Source organism: Geotrypetes seraphini, chromosome 5 (assembly GCF_902459505.1).
Source record: "Geotrypetes seraphini chromosome 5, aGeoSer1.1, whole genome shotgun sequence".
Lineage (NCBI taxonomy): Eukaryota > Metazoa > Chordata > Amphibia > Gymnophiona > Dermophiidae > Geotrypetes > Geotrypetes seraphini.
In genome coordinates, this window is record NC_047088.1 from 159,097,972 (window position 1) to 159,117,550 (window position 19,579).

General features: G+C 43.1%; 1 protein-coding gene across 1 annotated transcript in view; it reads right to left on the reverse strand.

Annotated features, from left to right (window-relative positions):
* The window catches only part of UBE2G2 (ubiquitin conjugating enzyme E2 G2), a 69,878-nt gene that overhangs the window by 1,108 nt on the left and 49,191 nt on the right, over positions 1-19,579 (reverse strand). Inside the window, exons 4-5 of the mRNA XM_033946425.1 lie at positions 16,739-16,857; positions 152-292 (exon numbers count right to left, since the gene is read on the reverse strand). Of these exons, the coding sequence (XP_033802316.1) occupies positions 152-292; positions 16,739-16,857 (260 nt within the window). The remainder of the gene's footprint in view (positions 1-151; positions 293-16,738; positions 16,858-19,579) is intronic.

The window sequence follows — 19,579 nt, forward strand, 5'->3', positions numbered from 1 at the left end:
TAAAAGATACAGCTCTTTTCGATGATTCTACATTATTTCTCTCTCACATCTATTTCAAGAAAGTTCCACAATAAAAATCAAAATAAGAAACCAAAGGTTTGGTAAAGCAATATGATGGTAATTCTTAAATGTAAATCAGACAGCTGCTCACCTGCTAACATACTGACAACTGAAAGCAGAATCTTCTCCACACTCTGTACTGGACTCCATCGCTCTGCACTGCTCTCATAGCCCATTGGATCATCTCCTGGAGCATGAAGGATGGAAATACATACTCTGCCATCTGGGTAAACTGTTTGAACAAAAATCACATCTTAGAATCTTTTCAGTACTTTCCCACCAAAGCCTCAATTATTAAGAACATAAGAAGTGCCTCTGCTGGGTTAGACAAGAGGTCCATCGCGCCCAGCAGTCCACTCGCTCACCCATCAGGTCTAGGATCTGCATAGTAGTCTTACCTTTTCCCATTATACAGTTAGAAACAGAAAAACATGACAGCACTTAAAAGCCAAATGGCCCATTAAGTCTGCTCATCCACAGCACCCACTATCTCCTCCTCTCCCTAAGAAATCCCATATGCCTGGCCCACATTTCCTTGAATTCAGACACAGACTTTGTATCCACCACATCTACTGGGAGATTATTTCACACATTTACTATCCTTTCTGTAAAAAAGTATTTCCTTAGATTATTCCTGAGCCTATCACCTCTTAACCTCATTCTATGCCCTCTCAACTCTGTCTTTAGCCTTTGATCAAAATCCTAATTTTGGTACTACTGGAGACTATTAAAGTATCAATTATAGCACTAATACTGAGTGAAACTTTAATTCATCAATCTGCTGTCATTTGATTTTGAATCTTTGTGGAAATATAACCACTGAATTTAGCTGTTAAAAATTGATGTATTCCAGTACTTTATCACTGCCTCTGGTCAAAACTACCATAATACACGTTCTCCAAAAATGTAACTGCTATAGATACTTCAAAAGACACACCAAAAAAAGCAGTAAAAGTCAATAGATTCTTAGAGGGGACCAACCTGCATATGTAACCACCTGTGAATGGACAATAAGTAATTAAATAAATTAATATGTGAAACGGGGTGTCCTCAGTGTGAGAGGTCAGCGAGGGGAGAAGATTCTCCAGTGCTTTACACAACATGGCACAGGTTAAACAACCTCTGTCTGCACACCATCACTGGACACCTCACCTGTGCTCAAAGTGATTAATCATGTTGAAACTTAAACAGTGATATAAAAAGTTCATCAATCACACAAGTGCATAGGTAAAGCAGGACGTCCTGCTAAAAATGCCTCCAGCCAACTCCTAAAAGTAAACTCAGGCTTAGCTAGAAAATTCATCCATTGGTCTGTAGTCAAACAAAGCGGGCAGCATTCATACATGACCTCATAACCAGGTTCAACCAAGCCCGGTTTCGGAGACTCGAAATGTCCCTTCATCAGGAGCCCCTGGTCTTCAATCTACCATTATGAACATTGTCCAAGCCGCCCTCACAGACAATGTTATTACAAAAGGGGAAGCTAAATTTCTTACTCAAGTCCCCAGCCATAATCCAACTTTTTACACCGTTTCAAAAATACACAAGATCCTTGAAAACCCACCTGGGAGACCCATTGTGTCCCTTTGAGGTACTGTATTGGAATCCCTCTCAAAAATGGTGGATCACTTTCTTAAACCTGAAGTAGCCAAGGCTAAATATTTTGTTTTGGATACCACACATTTTTTGAACCGTATTAAATCGGTCTGTGTACAGCAATCTGACCTTTTGATTACCCTTGATTTGGAAGCCCTGTATAGTAATGTCCCTCAACAGGAAGCGCTCAGGATTGTGGACTGTACTTTATCTTCCTTGCCTGATGATATTCACATATCTAAATCCTTTCGTATGACCTTATCTTCTCTGGTTCTTCAAAAAAAAATTTTTAAGGTCCAAGGTGAGTTCTACCTTCAAACCCATGGAGTTGCCATGGGTACTGCCATGGCTCCCAGCGTTGCTAACTTCTACGTTACAGCTTTTGAAGAAAAGCACTTGTATCCATCCGCTTGGGCTATGTCTATTACCTTATGTTTGAGGTATATTGACGATGTTTTTTTAAATTTGGTCTGACTCTGCTGGGAATTTTCAGGAATTTTTAACATGGCTTAGTTCCCTAGATTCTCATTTGAAATTTTATGTGGTGGTTAACAGTCACACTTACTTACCTTGACATTGTGGTCTCTAAGACATCTCAAAAATTGACCTCTAAGGTCTACAGGAAATCAACCGACCATAACCCTACTTACACTATTCTAGTTGTCATCTCACCAGATTAAAACAATCTTTTCCAGTGAATCAATTCTTAAGGATTCGTCATATATGTTCTACCACCGCCGAGTTCAAAACTCAGGCTAACGTGATGTCTCAATGTTTTAGAGCTAGAGGGTACCCGGAATAGGCTATTAAAAATGCTTATCGCAGGGCCCGTTATGCCAACCTGGAGTTACTACACACCCCTCATGGCAAGAAAACTACAGACTAGCAAATCTGTGTTATTTCTTTTTCTGATCAAGCTCAAAAGGTAGCCAAGATTGCCAATAAGCACTGGCATATTTTAGACTTCCATCCCATTTTCAAGGACCAGTGTTCTCCCCAGCGCTTTTTAGCCGGGCGCTCCGCCCAGCAAATTTAGATGCCCGCCCGACTGTCATCTGCTGTGAATCCTGCTGCCGCCACTGCTTAACGCACAGCCTGAAGAGCCGCTGAAAGACTCCCACCTGACTAAACAAAACAAAATCCAGGAAGCGACTTGAACCCAGTTTCCCTTCTCTTCCCCCCAAAACCGGAAGTTACGTCCGGGGGGGGCAGGGGGGTAGGGAAGAGAAGCCAGCACGGACAGCGGTACCATTAGAGCCCCGGAGCATGCGGGAGATAGGCCAGCCACGGAGGGAAGCTTACTTGTTCTTGCTTATTTCAGGCCTTTCAAGTTGCCGGGTCCTGCCTACTTTCTGTTTCCGCGAAAGCTGGACCCGGCAACGAGAAAGGTCCAAAGTAAGCAAGAGCAGCAAGTTGTAAGCTTCCCTCTGTCGCTGACCTTAGGGAGATAGGTCAGCAATAAAGGGAAACTTGCAACTTGCCTTTGTCTGTAGCAAATCTGCCATATGTATGAGACCGGGGGGGGGGAGGGGGGGAATGTGAAGAGAAATGCTGCTGTACCCAATTAGAGGGGGAAGGAGAAGAGAAATGATGTTGCTGCTATACCCAATGGGGGGGTAGGGTGAAGAGAAATGCTGCTGCTTCTGCTGTACCCAATTGGGGAGGGGGGTTTAAGAGAAATGCTTCTGCTGCTGTACCCAATGGGGGGGAGGGGGAAGAGACATGCTGCTGCACTCAATTAGGGGGAAGGTGAAGAGAAATGCTGCTTCTGATGTCCCAATTGGGGGGGAAGAGAAATGCTGCTGCTGTACCCAATGGATGGGAGGGGGAAGAGAAATGCTGCTGCACCCGATCGGGGGGGGGGGGAGACATGCTGCTGCACCCAATTGGGAGGGAGGGGGAAGAGACATGCTTCTGCACCCAATTTGGGCAGAGGGGGGAAGAGAAATGCTGCTGCACCCAATTGGGGAGAGAGAGGGAAGGAGGGAGAAGGAAGACCAGGAAAAGGAGGAAAGAGAGGCCAAGACCATGGGAGGGAGGGAAAGAAGATACCAGACCATGAAGTGGAAGAGAGAGATGTCAGGACATATGGGGGGAGGGGAAGCAGGGCCGAATTAAAGGATAGGCCCAGTAGGCACAGGCCTAGGGCCCGAAATGGTAAGGGGGGCCCGCCAGTGCTGTGCTTTGGGGCCTCACCCTTGCTGGATTCGCTGGCAGCCTCGTCATCATTCCGGGCGCCCCCCAACCCGATCCGACCCTCCTATCTTTTCCTCCTTCCTCATCAGTGACATGCCAGAGGGAATCACGGCAGGAGAAAGCCGTGAAGCAGCCTGCTTAGAGTGAAGCAGTGCTGTTTAGAGTCTCGTGATGGGAAGGAGGGAGAGATAGGAGGGTCGGGGGGAGGGAGAGTAGCAGTCTGCCCCAGGTGCTCGGCCTGGCGTCATGAACTTCTTCGCCTAGCAACAGCATTTACAATTCACTGCTGTTGCAAGCTGCAGGCCTTCCTCTCTGCCGGATCCTGCCTACTTCCTGTTTCCATGAAGGCAGGACCCGAAGCTGGCAACAGCAGCGAATTGTGAATGCTGCTGCCCGAAGTTCATGACGCCAGGCCTTGGGTGACAGAAGGAGGAAAGGGAGCAGAGGGGGAGAGACTTGCTGCACCCAACTGGAGGGAGAAAGAAGATGAGAGAGGGAATGAAACGAGATGCCAGGGCTTGGAGGGAAGGGAGGGAGAAAGAGATGCCAGGGCATGGAGGGAAGGAGGAAAGTATGCCAGACCAAGGGAAAAGGAAGGGGGAAAGGAAGGAGGAGATGTCAGAGCATGGAGGAGGAGGGAGAGATGGAAGAAAAGGAAAGGAGAGAGATGCTAGAGAATCAGGGAAGGGAAGATATCAGACTGTGGGGTGCGAAGAAAAGAAAGGAGAAGAGAGAGATGCCAGAGCATAGGGGACGGGATGGTGACAAGAGAGAGAAAAATGGAGAGGTAGCAGAGCTGAAATCAATCATGTACAAAGGAGAAGAGAAGGGGCACACAATAGAAAGTTTATTGAAGGAGAATAAAAAGAGGGAAGATGCCATATGGAACGGGGAGAGGGCGGACAGTGGATGGAAGGGGCTGATGCTGCATGGAAGACAGAGCAGACAGATGCTGGCTAGAAAGAAGAGTGAAGACAAGATGATTAAAGCAGACACAACAAAAGGTAGAAAAATTTTTTTTGTTGCTTTAGAATAAAATAGTATTGTAGTTGTATTGAAAAACTTTTATAAGTAGAAAATAAGGTAATTTTTTTTATTGGACTCATTTTAATACATTTTTTTACTAACTTTTAGAGACCAAAACCCCGTTTCTCAGGTCAGGACAGTATAACGTAACAGCAGTATATTATATTGACCTGAAGAAGGAGGCCAGGGCCTCTGAAAGTTAATTGAAAAATGGATTAGTCCAATAAAATGGTATATTATTTTCAATTTTTGTTTTATTTCTATTTGTTAATTTGTAAAGTGGTGATTGTCAGTAGTTTCAAATTTACATCTGCTATATTTATATTTTGCAGAGTATTAGGGGGCTATGTGTCATTGTTTCTGTGGTGTTTCACTGTATGCAGTTTGGCTTCTTGGCGGTTCAGTTTAACCTTTATCAACATATTTCTATTTTTAGTTTGTGATTACTTATTCCATACTGGGTGAGGGTGAATCTGTGTTCTGTGTGTATGCAAGACATGGTTTTCTGTTATTTCATGTTAGATTCTTTGGTGGACTGCTTGCCTTAGAAAGATAGAAACATAGAAATAGACGGCAGATAAGGGCCACGGCCCGTCTAGTCTGCCCACCCCAATGATCCTTTCCTACCTTTCTCTGTGAATAGATCCCACGTGTCTATCCCATTTGGCCTTAAAATCAGGCACGCTGCTGGCCTCAATAACCTGAAGTGGAAGACTATTCCAGCGATCAACCACCCTTTCAGTGAAAAATAATTTCCTGGTGTCCCCGTGCAGTTTCCTGCCCCTGATTTTCCACGGATGCCCCCTTGTTGCTGCGGTACCCTTGAAAAAGAAGATATCTTCTTCTACTTCGATGCGGCCCGTGAGATACTTGAATGTCTCGATCATGTCACCTCTCTCTCTGCGTTCCTCGAGTGAGTACAGCTGCAACTTATCCAGCCGTTCCTCGTATGGGAGATCCTTGAGTCCTGAGACCATCCGGGTGGCCATTCTCTGGACCAACTCCTGTCTCAGCACATCCTTACGGTAATGCGGCCTCCAGAATTGCACACAGTATTCCAGGTGGGGCCTCACCATGGATCTATACAATGGCATAATGACTTCAGGCTTTCGGCTGACGAAACTCCTGCGTATGCAACCTATGATTTGCCTTGCCTTGGATGAAGCTTGCTCCACTTGATTGGCAGTCTTCATGTTTTCACTGACGATCACCCCTAAGTCTCGTTCTGCTTCAGTTCTTGTTAGGATCTCATCATTAAGGGTGTAAGTCTTGCATGGATTTTGGCTGCCCAGGTGCATGACTTTGCATTTTTTGGCACTGAAGCTGAGTTGCCAGGACCTAGACCAGTGCTCCAGTAGGAGTAGGTCGTGCATCATGTTGTCGGACATTGAATTTATGTCTGTTGTGCTTTTGCCCACTACATTGCTTAGTTTGGTGTCATCAGCGTCATCGGCGAATAATGTTTCATTACAAGTTAACATATATGGAGTGGAACGTAATAGAGGAGTTACAGATTTGGTTGTTTAAACATACATAGGCAGTGTTCTCCCCAGGGTCTTTTAGCCGGGCGCTCCACCCAGCTAATTTAGATGACCGCCCAGCAAATCTTGCTGCTGCCGCCGCTGCTCCTTCTTGGGCTGACTCGTCACCAAAAATTTTGTTTGATGCCTGCCTTTTTTTTGTTTGTTTTTGCCAGCATGCTTTCACTTGCTTTGGGCCTGCCTACTTTCTGTTTCTGCGAAGGCAGGACCCGGCAGCGAGGAAGGCCCGAAGAAAGTACAAGCAGCAAGCTGTAAACTTCCTTCTGGGGCTCTATCGTGTGCATACCAGCTTCCCTTTTCTTCCCTCCCCCCCACGGGATGCAACTTTCGCGCATATGGGGGGAGGGGGTGGATGGAGATCCCAGGGCATGGGGGGGGAGAAGGGAAGGAGATAGAGATGCCAGACCATGGGGTGGAGTGGGAGGGAAGGAAAGGAGAAGAGTGAGATAACAGAGCATAGGGGAGGGGTGAAGCTGAAATGAATCATGTACAAAGGAGAGAAAGGGCACAGGATATACAGTTTATTGAAGGGACATAGAAAGAGGGAAGATGCCATATGGAACAGAGAGCAGGTGGACACTGGATGGAAAGGGCAGAGAGGGTGGACAGTGGATGCAAGGGGCACAGAGGGTGGACAGTACATGGAAGGGGGAGAGAGAGAGAGGGCAGAGGCTGGGTGGAAAGGGCAAAGAGAGGACAGATGTTGCATAGAAGGGAGCGAGGACAAATGCTGAATAGAAAGAAGAGAGCGAAAAGAAAATGATTAAAGCAGAAACGACAAAAGGTAGAAAAAAATTTTTTTGTTGCTTTATGTAGAATCAAGTAGTATTGTATCTATTGATTAAAGTTTATAAATAGGAAATGGAAATAAGGCAGTTTTTTGGGGACTAAACCCCTTTCCTCAGGTCAGGACAGGATACCATAACAGCAGAGGGGTGCCAAAATGGTCGAGTGTGATCGACCAGTAGATCGCAAAGGCAATGTGAGTTGATCGCGTTGCCTTTGCAATCTTTTTCTTCCTGCCTTCCTGAGCCAGGCCAGGCGCATACAAGCGCCGGACTCACAAGAATTCACCTCCGACGTCAATTCTGACATCAGAGAGGAAGTTCTGGGCCAGCCAATCGCTGCCTGGCTGGCCTGGAACTTCCTCTCCGACATTAGAATTGACATCAGAGGTGAAGTCTTGTGAGTCCGGCGCTTGTACGTGCCTGGCCTGGCTCGTGGAAGCAGCAGGGAGAAATTGTTGTGGTGGCTTAGGGGGTAGGGAAAGAATCGGCGAAGTGGAGAAATCGGCGCGATGGCTTGTGGAGCAGGGAGAGAGAGAAAGACTGGCAGGCAGGGGGGAGAGAGAAAGAAAGACAGAAAGAAAAGGGGAGGGGCAGAAAGAAAAAAATATTGGATTTACAGTCAGAAGAAGGAAGTGCAACCAGAGACTCATGAAATCATCAGACAAAAAGGTTGGAAAAATGATTTTATTTTCAGTTTAGTGATCAAAATGTGTCTGTTTTGAGAATTTATATCTGCTATCTATATTTTGTACTATGGCCCCCTTTTACTAAACCACAATAGCGTTTTTTAGCACAGGGAGCCTATGAGCATCGAGAGCAGCACAGGGCATTCAACGCATCTCCCTGCGCTAAAAACCACTATTGAGATATTTGTCTATTTTTGTATAGTTGTTCCTGAGGTGACATTGCATAGAATCGTCTGCCTTGGCCTCTTTGAAAACCCGCGGAATATAAATGATAATTAACATTTTCTCTGCGTACAGTGTGCTTTGTGTTTTTTTTTATTTTATTGATGGTAGATCATTTTGACTTGGTCATTTTAAAAGTAGCTCGCAAGCCCAAAAAGTGTGGGCACCCTTGCTGTAGAGCCATTTCTTGTATGACTGGATGAGCTATATTTATCTATTTATTTTAGTTGTTTAAATTCATGCAGAAATAAATGGCTATATTGAACCTAATGACTTCATTAACGCCTTTACCTTTTTTAACCTCTATACCATTTGAAAGAGGGCAAATACTTCTTAAATGTAGTAAAAATATTCTGGCACAAGTGTCAAACCTTAAAAAAGGAAGTCATATTGAGCATTGGAAAATAATAATAATTAACTAATAAAAATAGTACACATTTAGGGCTTCTTTTACTAAGTTACAATAGTGGTTTTAGCATGCGCTTAGCGTGCGAATTGCCACACGCGCTAGATGCTAACGCCAGCATTGAGCTGGCGTTAGTTTTCCCACGTAGCGCAGGGGTTTGCGCGTGCTAAAAATGCTAGTGCACCTTAGTAAAAGAGGGGGTTAATTTTCCCCACCACTAAATTTCCCCATACTGCCCTAACCGGCTACTTTTTCATGCCACCCGCCTGGAAAAAATTTCTGGGGAGAACACTGAGGACCCTCCATGTATAGCTTTTTCTCGCCCTAAGAATCTAGGCAATCTCCTTACTAGGCCTCTCCAAGAATCTAGGCCTCTCCAAGCAATATTTTCACTCAGGGGAGACACAGTGCTTGTGGTCATTGTAACATGTGCCACAATTCTCTCTCCATCTCTAGCTGGCATCACCCGCAAACCCACCGCAAATATAAATTAAGACATCAGACTACTTGCCTGTCGCAGTGGGTGATTTATGTGATCACGTGCCCATGTAAACTGGTATATGTGAGACGCACTAGCAGAAAGATCAAGACAAGACTGTCAGAACATAAAAGTAGACTCAATATTGCTACTTTATCTGCCCCATGGTTCCTCATTGCTTGGAGAAGGGCCACGATTTTTATGATCTCTCATGGTTCATCATGGAACAGATATTGTGGGATTTTAAAGGAAACAAGGCCGCCCATATTCAGTTATGGGAACAATTCTGGATCTTTCAACTTAACACTGTTCAACCATATGGCCTCAACAAGAGTATTGAGTGAAACACTATCGTGTAGTCTCTCTCCTGACTGGCCTAATTTGCTTTTGGTCTTGGTTGGCTGTTTTACCCTACTGATGTCAGTCCATTTTGGCTTTAAAGCACTTTTTGCGCTCCTCTGTTAGCTCCGCCCTCCTCTTCGCTGGTTACGTTGGAAAAGCGGAGACTTAGAGGGGATATGATAGAAATTCATAAGATCATGAAGGGTATAGTGAAGGTAGAGAGGGACAGATTCTTCATCCTAGCAGGGGCAACAAAAACTAGAGGGCACTCAAAAAAATTGAAGGGAGATAGGTTCAGAACAAATGCTAGGAAGTTCTTCTTCACGCAGAGGGTGGTGAACATCTGGAATACGCTTCCAGAGGAGGTGGTAGAGCAGAGTACGACTTTGGGGTTCAAAAGGGGATTGGACGAGTTCATGAAGGAAAAGGGGATCCAGGGGTACAATTAGAGGGTTACTATACAGTACAGAAGGCTGTAAAGTAATAGAGTAGTAGAGTAATAGATCACTACAGGTCATTGACCTGGGGGGCCACCGCGGGAGCGGACTGCTGGGCGTGATGGACCTATGGTCTGACTCGGCAGAGGCAATGCTTATGTGCTATGTGCTTATCTGTTCGCTGGATGTGGCTACGCTTTTGATTCATCTCCTTCCTGATTGGCAACGGGTTCCTGATGAAGGGACATTTTGAGTCTCCAAAACCGGGCTTGGTTGAACCTGGTTATGAGGTCATATAGGAATGCTGACCTCCTTGTTTGACTACAGACCAATGGATGAATTTTCAAGCTAAGTCTGAGTTTACCTTTAGGAGTTGGCTGGGGGGCACTTTTAGCGGGATGTCCTGCTTTACCTATGCACTTGTGTGATTGATGAACTTTTTATATCAGTGTTTAAGTTTCAACATGATTAATCACTTTGAGCACAGGTGAGGTATCCGGTGATGGTGTGCAGGCAGAGGTTGTTTAACCTGTGCCATGTTGTGTAAAGCCTTGGAGAATCTCCCGTCGCTGACTTCTCACACTGAGGACACCCCGTTTCTCATATTAATTTATTTAATTACTTACTGTCCATTCACAAGTGGCTACATATGCAGGTTGGTCCCCTCTATGAACCCATTGACTTTTATTGCTTTTTTGGAGTATCTATAGCAGTTACATTTTTGGAGAATGTGTATTGTGGTAGTTTTGACCAGAGACAGTGATAAAGTACTGGAATACATCCATTTTTAACAGCTAAATTCAGTGGCTATATTTCCACAAAGATTCAAAATCAAATGACATCAGATTGATGAATTAAAGTTTCACTCAGCATTAGTGCTACAACTGATACTTCAATAATCTCTAATAGTAGCAAAATTAGGATTTTGATAAAAGGCTAAAGACAGTGGCATGTGCTTGCAACCTCAAACATAATAGAGGCAAAATGTATGCTAATTAGGAGTTCAGCTCAGTTAGTGATTTACAGAAGTCGTTCAAGTGAGTCCTGAGAGGTATGATTAGGCACATTGAAGAAAGATGTGAGGCATGAAGTGCTGAACAGGCAAACTGCAGCTTCTGTTTAAAACTTTGGGGGAAACAAGTTTGTTAGCTTAAGGGCTTCTTAGATCATTTGATTAGAGTACATCAGCCAAGTTCAACCCACTTCAAATCACTCATTTTGCAAAGTGTAAGCTATATTACTAAAACCTGCACAGGTTTACCATAAAGTCATAGCACTAAACAGGTGGAGAAACTATCACATTTCAAAGCAACTTCACATCACCATATGATTTATACTGGCTTCATTTAATATAGTCTCTAAGGTATTGCTTAAATACTTACACTTCACATAGAGGTTTGTACTCACTGTAAGCAGCAAGAACTAGTTTAAGTCTTGTTTCGTTAAACTAAATGTCTGACTGCAAATATCAGGACTCTGGTACCATGGACAGACCATTATCTACTAAACTTCTGCCTAAATTTTACAACGGCAAACCTGAACAACAAAGCCACCAAGGAAGTTAAACTAGTTTGAGAAAAGTCAAGGCCAGACCTATTCTGGAACTTAGTTGAGACTACCTTAATCCCCCCTTCAGACTGCACTACGACTATGCTAACAAGCTGGAACCAATCCATCACCAACACCTTGAATACTCTATCCCCACAAAACAAAACAAAACCATAATTCCCCCTGGTTCACCGAATCGCTGAGATTTGACAAACAACTATGCAGGCGACTGGAAAGGAAGTGGTGGAAAAGTGGCACACAAAAACACAGAACACAATGGCGCAAGGCAATAAATAAATACAAATCCAACAGAGCTGAGACCAAGAAAAACTACTATGCCAGCAAATTAGGTACCGGAACGTTGGACAATAAAAAGCTATTTCACCTGGTGCGGCAATTCACAACCCCACCGATACAAGAATCCACAGGACTCCTCAACCAAATCACAGCTCAAGAGTTAGCTTACTTCTTTCTCAGCAAAATAAAAAATGTTCAATCTGAGGTAACCAAAGCTCTCACCACCGAGACGCACACTCTCGACATGTCTCAACTCCCCATTGAACCCACCAAAGCAGATCAGATCTGGGCTTCATTCTCCAACCTGTCCAACCCTGACACACAAAAAAACTACTATCCAAACTGTCCAAGCACTGCAGCCCCCTAGACAACTGCCCCTCTTATCTTCTCACTGCCGCTCCTGAACAGATCACCATCTGGATTACCAACCTCTTAAATAACCCCTTAAACCAAGGCCACTTGCCAGAAATAATGGGTAAAATAGCACTCACCCATCCTGACAAAAATCATTGAGACCCATGTGTGCAAATAGCTCACAACCTACATTGAGCAACACTCATGCCTCCATCCATCCCAATTCGGATTCCGTCAACAACCCAGCACAGAACTTCTTCTGACTTTGATCACTAAAACCAAACAACTACTCAGTACAGGATGTCAAGCAATACTCCTTCAATTCGACATTTCAGCAGCCTTCGATTCAGTAGACCACCACCTACTACTAACAAAACTGTCAGAAATCGGCATAACTGGCACAATGCTAAGATGGTTCTCAGATTTCCTACAAACGGAATACATTGTCAAAACGAATGGAGAGATCTCCAACCCCTGGAAGGCCTTCTATGGCATCCCACAGGGCTCCCCACTCTCCCCCATCCTATTCAACATCTTCATGAGTTCTCTTGGTAACATCAAATTCAAAGATGAAAGCATATTGTCCTATGCAAATGGCATCATTCTCCTTATTCCCATAGCCAACAATCACTCGGACATCACCAACAAAGTCTCACACAACAATGAAAGAATCCAAATCTGGGCAACCACCGACAAACTAAAATTAAACACAACTAAAACCAAAGTACTATACTTACACACTCCCCAACAGATGGCACCAACAAGCATCACTCTTCGATCGGGCAAGACCCTCCCTGTAGAAGAATCCTCCAAAATCCTAGGTTGCATACTTGACTCCACACTTACCATGGAATCACAAATCTCCAGTCTCCGAAAGAAATCCCTCTACACCTTGAGACAACTAAGATTAATCAGACCATACTTTCACCAGCACCACTTTGCCCTAATTGTACAACTGATGATACTACCACAACTAGACTACTGCAACTCCATCTACATAGGACTCAACACCGCTTTAATCCACAAAATGCAACTCATCCAAAACATAGCTATCAGATTAATCTTCAACCTGAAAAAATACGACTCGATTACAGCCTTCACTAGGCAACTGCACTGGCTACCCATCCAATCACGAATAACCTTCACAACTTCATACATCATTCACCGTATACTATGGAAACTCTGCGGCTCCTCTCATCCAACTCTTCTCCAAAGTATGGTCTACCTCCCGCAGAACCCTCGATACAAACGTGTTTTCCACTCCATGCTCACCTTTCTTGGTGTAAAAACTTGGAATGACCTTACTGATGCGATCAGAATGGAACCTAACCACACCATATTCCGGAAGAAATTGAAAACTCAGCTATTTGACACTTAATCACCTATATCCTCCCGCCTCCCCCTCTCTCAATATACCGCTTAGCAAGTTTCAAGTTTATTATAAAATTTGATTAATCGCCTATTCCAAATTCTAAGTGATGAACAAATTAATAAAATTACAAAGTTAGGGGAAACAAACATAACTAACAAAAAGACTAAATCTACGAAACATAATAAAAACCAACTTTACAAACATAATAAAACACAAGGAAAAAATAGGAAAGAAATACAATCTGATTAATAAAAAGAAAGACAATTAAGATCAAAAACAATAGGAAGGGGAAGGAGAAAAACTCTCAAAAAATATAAAGATAAAATGAAACTCCTAAGCAATTCATTTAGTCACTGAATGCATCTTTAAAAAGAAAGCCCTTGAGTTTGCTCTTAAATTTTTCCAAATTTTTTTCTTCTCTTAAGTAAATTGGAAGGGAATTTCATGTTTGAGGAGCTGTAATGGAAAAGATGGATTGCCGTCGTGTGTTAATAATTTTAAGGGAGGGAATGACTAATAAGTGTTGGTCATTTGACCTGCAGTATAAGGAATCAATACTTTATAAATAAAAGCTGGGGTTTTAAATATCAGAGATTTAAAGGTGAGCAAACTTAATTTGTACATTATACGATGTGTGACTGGAAGCCAGTGTGCTTTTTTAAGTAAAGGAGTCACATGATCAAATTTCTTGGCTCTCATAATAAGTTTAATTGAAGCATTCTGGATGATCTGCAGATGCCTGATATCCTTTTGAGCCATTCCCTTAAATAGGGCATTGTAGTAGTCAATTTTTGAAATAACCAAAGAATGAATTAGTATGGTCAGAGACTTTGGACATAAGAATTTTGATACTGAGCGAATTTGACGGAGCCTATAAAAAGTTGATTTATCAACGTGATTAATATGCAATATAGTAATTAATATGCAATATAGTAAGGGAAAATAATTTGCAGGATTGTATGACGCAGGACCTGCTTACTTTGGAGAGATAGTCCACAACATGGCAGCTGGGCTTCAACGCCAAGAAATGTAAGGTCATGCACCTCGGTAGCAGGAATCCGTGCAAAACCTACACCTTAAATGGAGAAACTTTGGCTAGGACGACAGTAGAGCGAGACTTGGGAGTGATCATCAGTGCAGACATGAAGGTTGCAAACCAGGTGGAAAAAGCATCATCCAAGGCGAGACAAATGATGGGATGTATCAATAGAAGTTTCGTAAGCAGGAAACCTGAGGTCATAATGCCACTGTATAGAACCATGGTGAGACCCCACCTGGAGTACTGTGTGCAGTTCTGGAGGCCACATTACCGCAAAGATATGCTTAGAGTCGAGTCGGTTCAGCGGATGGCCACCAGGAATATCTCGGGGCTCAAGGGTCTCTCGTACGAAGAGAGACTGAACAAACTGCAGCTCTACACTCTGGAGGAGCGCAGGGAGAGGGGAGACATGATTGAAACGTTTAAATACATCACGGGTCGTGTCGAGGTGGAAGATGACATCTTCCTACTCAGGGGACCCTCGGCCACAAGAGGGCATCCGCTCAAACTCAGAGGAGGGAAATTTAGGGGTGACATTAGGAAGTATTTCTTCACGGAAAGAGTGGTGGAGCACTGGAATAAGCTTCCGGAGCAGGTGGCCAAAGCCAACAGCGTGCTTGACTTTAAGAATAAATGGGACATCTACGTGGGATCCCTACAGAGGCCTAATAAGACACTCAGTCTTGATAGGGAGGGTCAGTAGAGTGGGCAGACTTGGTGGGCTATAGCCCTTTTCTGCCGTCATCTTTCTATGTTTCTAATATAGTCATGGTAGGTTATAGAAATCACTAATGTAATGTAAAGTTAATTTATTATCAAAGATAACACCTAGAATCTTAATTTTATTTATCAACTTCAGGGCGATACCTTTAATAGAAATTGGAAAGATAAGTTTATAACTATCTTTCCAGGGGAAAAACATAATGTTTGTTTTATTAATGTTAAGGGCTAATCTGTTGGTATCAAGCCATTGATGTATCTGTTCAAGTTTCTCATTAATTGCTGATGTTTCCAGAAGAGCTATTGGGATCCAGTAGATGTAAAAGCTGTATATCATCCACATAGGCAAATATGGGAAAACCAATAGATTGACAAAGAGTCATGAGAGGTGCAAGAAAAATATTAAACAGAAGAGGGGAAAGTGGTCTACAATACAATATAGCATAAGACTGTTCTTTTCTCATTCATTTTCTAGCTCTCAAGAGACTAAGGTACAGGAAGATGCAAGGAACCTCCATTTGCACTGGGAATAAACAAGCTGTTTTGCATGAATGCACATCGCAACAGTCCATTAATGGCAAATTTAAATAAATGTGCATGTGATTAGATCTTACTACCTGCATGAGAATACATAATTTGTTTTTTGCTTTTTTAATATCCTGGAACATACCACTTTAGGTCAGTCTTCCAAATAAGGCAATTTTTCCCTTCTTTGATATTCTCCACCAAAAGGTGGAGCATTACCATTTTTCAAGTTGACAGTGTGGAGGTAGGAGCAACTAGGCATTAATCTTGCCTTAAAATATGCCAAAGGGGTAGGAGAGGCTGGAGAATTGGGGATGGGGGTGTCACCTGACAGCAGGGCAATTTTGTTGGTGGGAGATTTACTTAGACCAGGGGATGGGGAACGAGGGCCACAATCCAGTCAGATTTTCAGGATGTTTTCAATGATTATGCATTTGATCTATTTGCATACAATGGAGGCAATGCATGCAAATAAATCTCATACATAGTCATTGAAGAAAATCCTGAAACCCTGAATGGATTGCGGCCTTTGTTCCCCACTCCTGACACACATTAGGGCAATTTATTTATTTATTTTTTGGGGGGAGGGGGTAATAAGAGATCATGGAGTCAGTGAATCTGGGAGGAATGAATGGTAATGAGGCGGTTAGCTTTGCTGCCCAGATGCAACTGAAGCAGAAGGGCAAGCTAACCCTTTTACACCTTTTTAAACTTGGCAATAAATTTTCATGCTGGGCACACCTTCAGATCTTCAGTGTACTTTGCCATCAGAATAGCTAATAACCTCATTTTAATATGCTGTGCACTGATGACTGCAGTAGAAACACACTACCAAGGTGAATCCCTTTCTGCATTTTGTGATTAGAATTCTATGCGTAGACCTTGTAGTAACTGTGCACTCCCTCCAAAAGTAGCTTTCTTCGTTAGCCCCTCTGACAGAAGGGCAAGCCTAAAATCCCATGTAAGAGGTAAGGGCCTCTGATTTCAAAATCAGAATTATTGTTGTGTATTCAGGGCTGGATATAGATAACATCTGTCAAAGATAGCATCTCAAACTGGCTGTTTTCTAAAGGTAAAGAAAAGTATTTTGTTAAGTGATACTTACTGTTTGGATGAAACATTTCACAGGTGAACCTCATTTTAGGAGGACTTAAAGGATAGTCAAGGGGAAAACTTAGGACAGCTGGGAAAACACCACATTCAAAACAGGTATCTTCTGGGCCCCTGGAAACAGATTGAAATATAGGGATAGTGGTAAAAATTATGGTAGGTTTTCAGTCTGCTTTTAAACAAGGGAAGGGGATTGACAGACAAACTAGTATAATTTATTCCAGGCACAGGGGGCAGCTAGATGAAAGGAATGAAGTCTGGAATTGGTAGTAGAGGAGGGTAATGCTTACAGACTTATCTGAGGAACAGAGTTCTCTGGGAGGTGTATAAGGAGTGAGAAGCGAGGAGAGATATTGAAGGGGCAACAGAATGAACATACTTGTAGGTCAGCAATAAGATCTTGAACTGTATGCGACGGCAGATAGAAGATATAATATGAATAAATATATGATGTATTTTATATAGGTATGTACAAGTAGATATGTATAAACAGGTAGATTAGATTATATATTTAGGTGGAAATGAGAAAGAGGATTGATTATGGTTTAAGAGAGTTGTATTGAGAACCAACTCAGAAAACACTAACTCTTTATTGTAACACCTTTACAAAAGCACAAGTAATGATTATGGTTTAATAATGTATTGATTGTGATTTAATAATGTCTGTATTGAAACACAAACTCTATATTGTAACATAATTAAAAAGCTCATATAAACCGCTCTGAATCGACTCCCCCAGTCATTAGAAGCAGTATAAAAGCTTTCAATAAACAATAAGGAGTACAGTGTTCCCCCAGTCATTCGTGGTTGGCGGTTCGTTGTCCCAGTCATTCGTGCTATTTTCCAACCGCAAACCATCGACCAGGGGAGGACAGCTGGAGAGGCAGGAGAGAGCAGCTGGAGCACGTGAAGGAAATCACTCGCTTTGACACACAGCTCCTGATTGGTAAGGCCCGATTTTAGTGTAGGAAGAGGAGGTTGGAGCATACAGCAAGTGATTTCCTTCACTCACTGGTGCTCCAGCTGCCCTCTCCTGCCTCTCCCACAAAACACCGTATTTGCGGTTTTTCAAGATTCACGGGGGTTCCTGGAATGGAACCCCTGCGAATATCAGGGGAGTACTGTATAGGGTGAGATAAGAGAGGAGAGATATTGAGGAGCTGCAGAGTGAATACACTTAATATCAGGGATCTCAAAAGTCCCTCCTTGAGGACCGCAATCCAGTCGGGTTTTCAGGATTTCCCCAATGAATATGCATTGAAAGCAGTGCATGCACATAGATCTCATGCATATTCATTGGGGAAATCCTGAAAACCCGACTGGATTGCAGCCCTCAAGGAGGGACTTTAAGACCCCTGCTTTAAGTCAATAAGAGGAGTTTGAACTGTATGTGGAAATGGATAGGGAGTTAATGAAGTGACTTGAGGAGAGGGGTGATATAAGCATAGCGGCTCTAATGAAATACAGGTCATGCAGCAGAATTTTGAATGGATTGAAGGGGAGAGAGACAGTTACATGAAGACCTGTGCAGGTTGCAAAAGGTGTGAGGTGATAATGGTGTATATACATCTAAATATAAACCAAGATAACATTTTTCCCTAGAAAAAGAGGGCGGGGGAAATGTTAACTGGAATATTTATTCACGTTTTCCTCACCTTCCTTCTTCCCCTGTGCTGTTCCGTTACTGCCACTACCCCTCTCCCAATGGCCCACCCACCCCAAACCAGAAATTCCCTCACTCCTTTCCACTGAGCAAATGAATTTCCCTCTTCCAGACCCATCTGTATGCCCTGCCCCATGGACTTACCATACAGTCTTTGTAGTCGAATTGCAAACTAGGGCAGGTGCAATCCCCACATACTCCTGCCCTATACAGTTTCCCTTTATGAACCAGGAGCTGTGAATTTTTAGCAGCAGTCTCACAAAATTGCCACTGGAAGTTGCAGCAGCCATTTTGGAATTGGAGCTGGCAAGGGCAGGAGTTAATGCCTGTGCCAACTCCAATCCCAAAATGTCTGCTGCCATCTTGCAAGATTGCTACAGGAATTCATGGCAGCCTTATTGGAAAGGGAGATGCCATAGGCAAGAGCAGGTAGGGAACCCTCCAGCCTCAGCTCACCAAGAGTTTTATGGAAGGCTGTGTGGGGGTGGGGGGCGCGAAGTAAACAGGAGAAATGCCAGATGCCACGGGGGAGGGACGGTAGGCCTGGAAATAAACCAAGATTCACATTTTTCATGCCTTTTGGGGCCATAAGTATATACAGTATGTATAGAAATTCAGACCAAAGAGGTACCATTCCTGGTCTGACCTTGAACATCATCGGAATGTGAACTGGAATCTATCCTTCTTCTCTCTTGAGTTACACTCTTAAAATCGACATACAGAATGACTACTGGTAACCATAAAGGAGGGAGTGATGTTTCCAAATAGCAGCATACCCTCCTTTTGTCTCCTGAATTCAAGGTGTAAAGGACCCACATTGGAGTGTAAAAAGAAATGAATGGGGAGGGATGGGGATCAGATCCAATACTACAAATTCCCTCCAATGGGTCCACTCATAAACAGAATCAGAATGAAGTCCTGCAGAAAAATGTGCATATCTGGAACACACAAATAACTTTTCTGTATAAGCAGCACAATTGTAAAAACCCTATAATGAATTTGGTTCATCGTAAAACAGAACCACCTCAGGTTTCTTCTAAACTTTACTAACTCTTCACCAGATCTGTTGGTGCATGTACAAAGTTATTCTAATAATAAAAAGAAACATTTATCATATTCTATCCATTCCAGTACTTTCATAACATTGATTCTGGCAACTACCACTCCTACAGA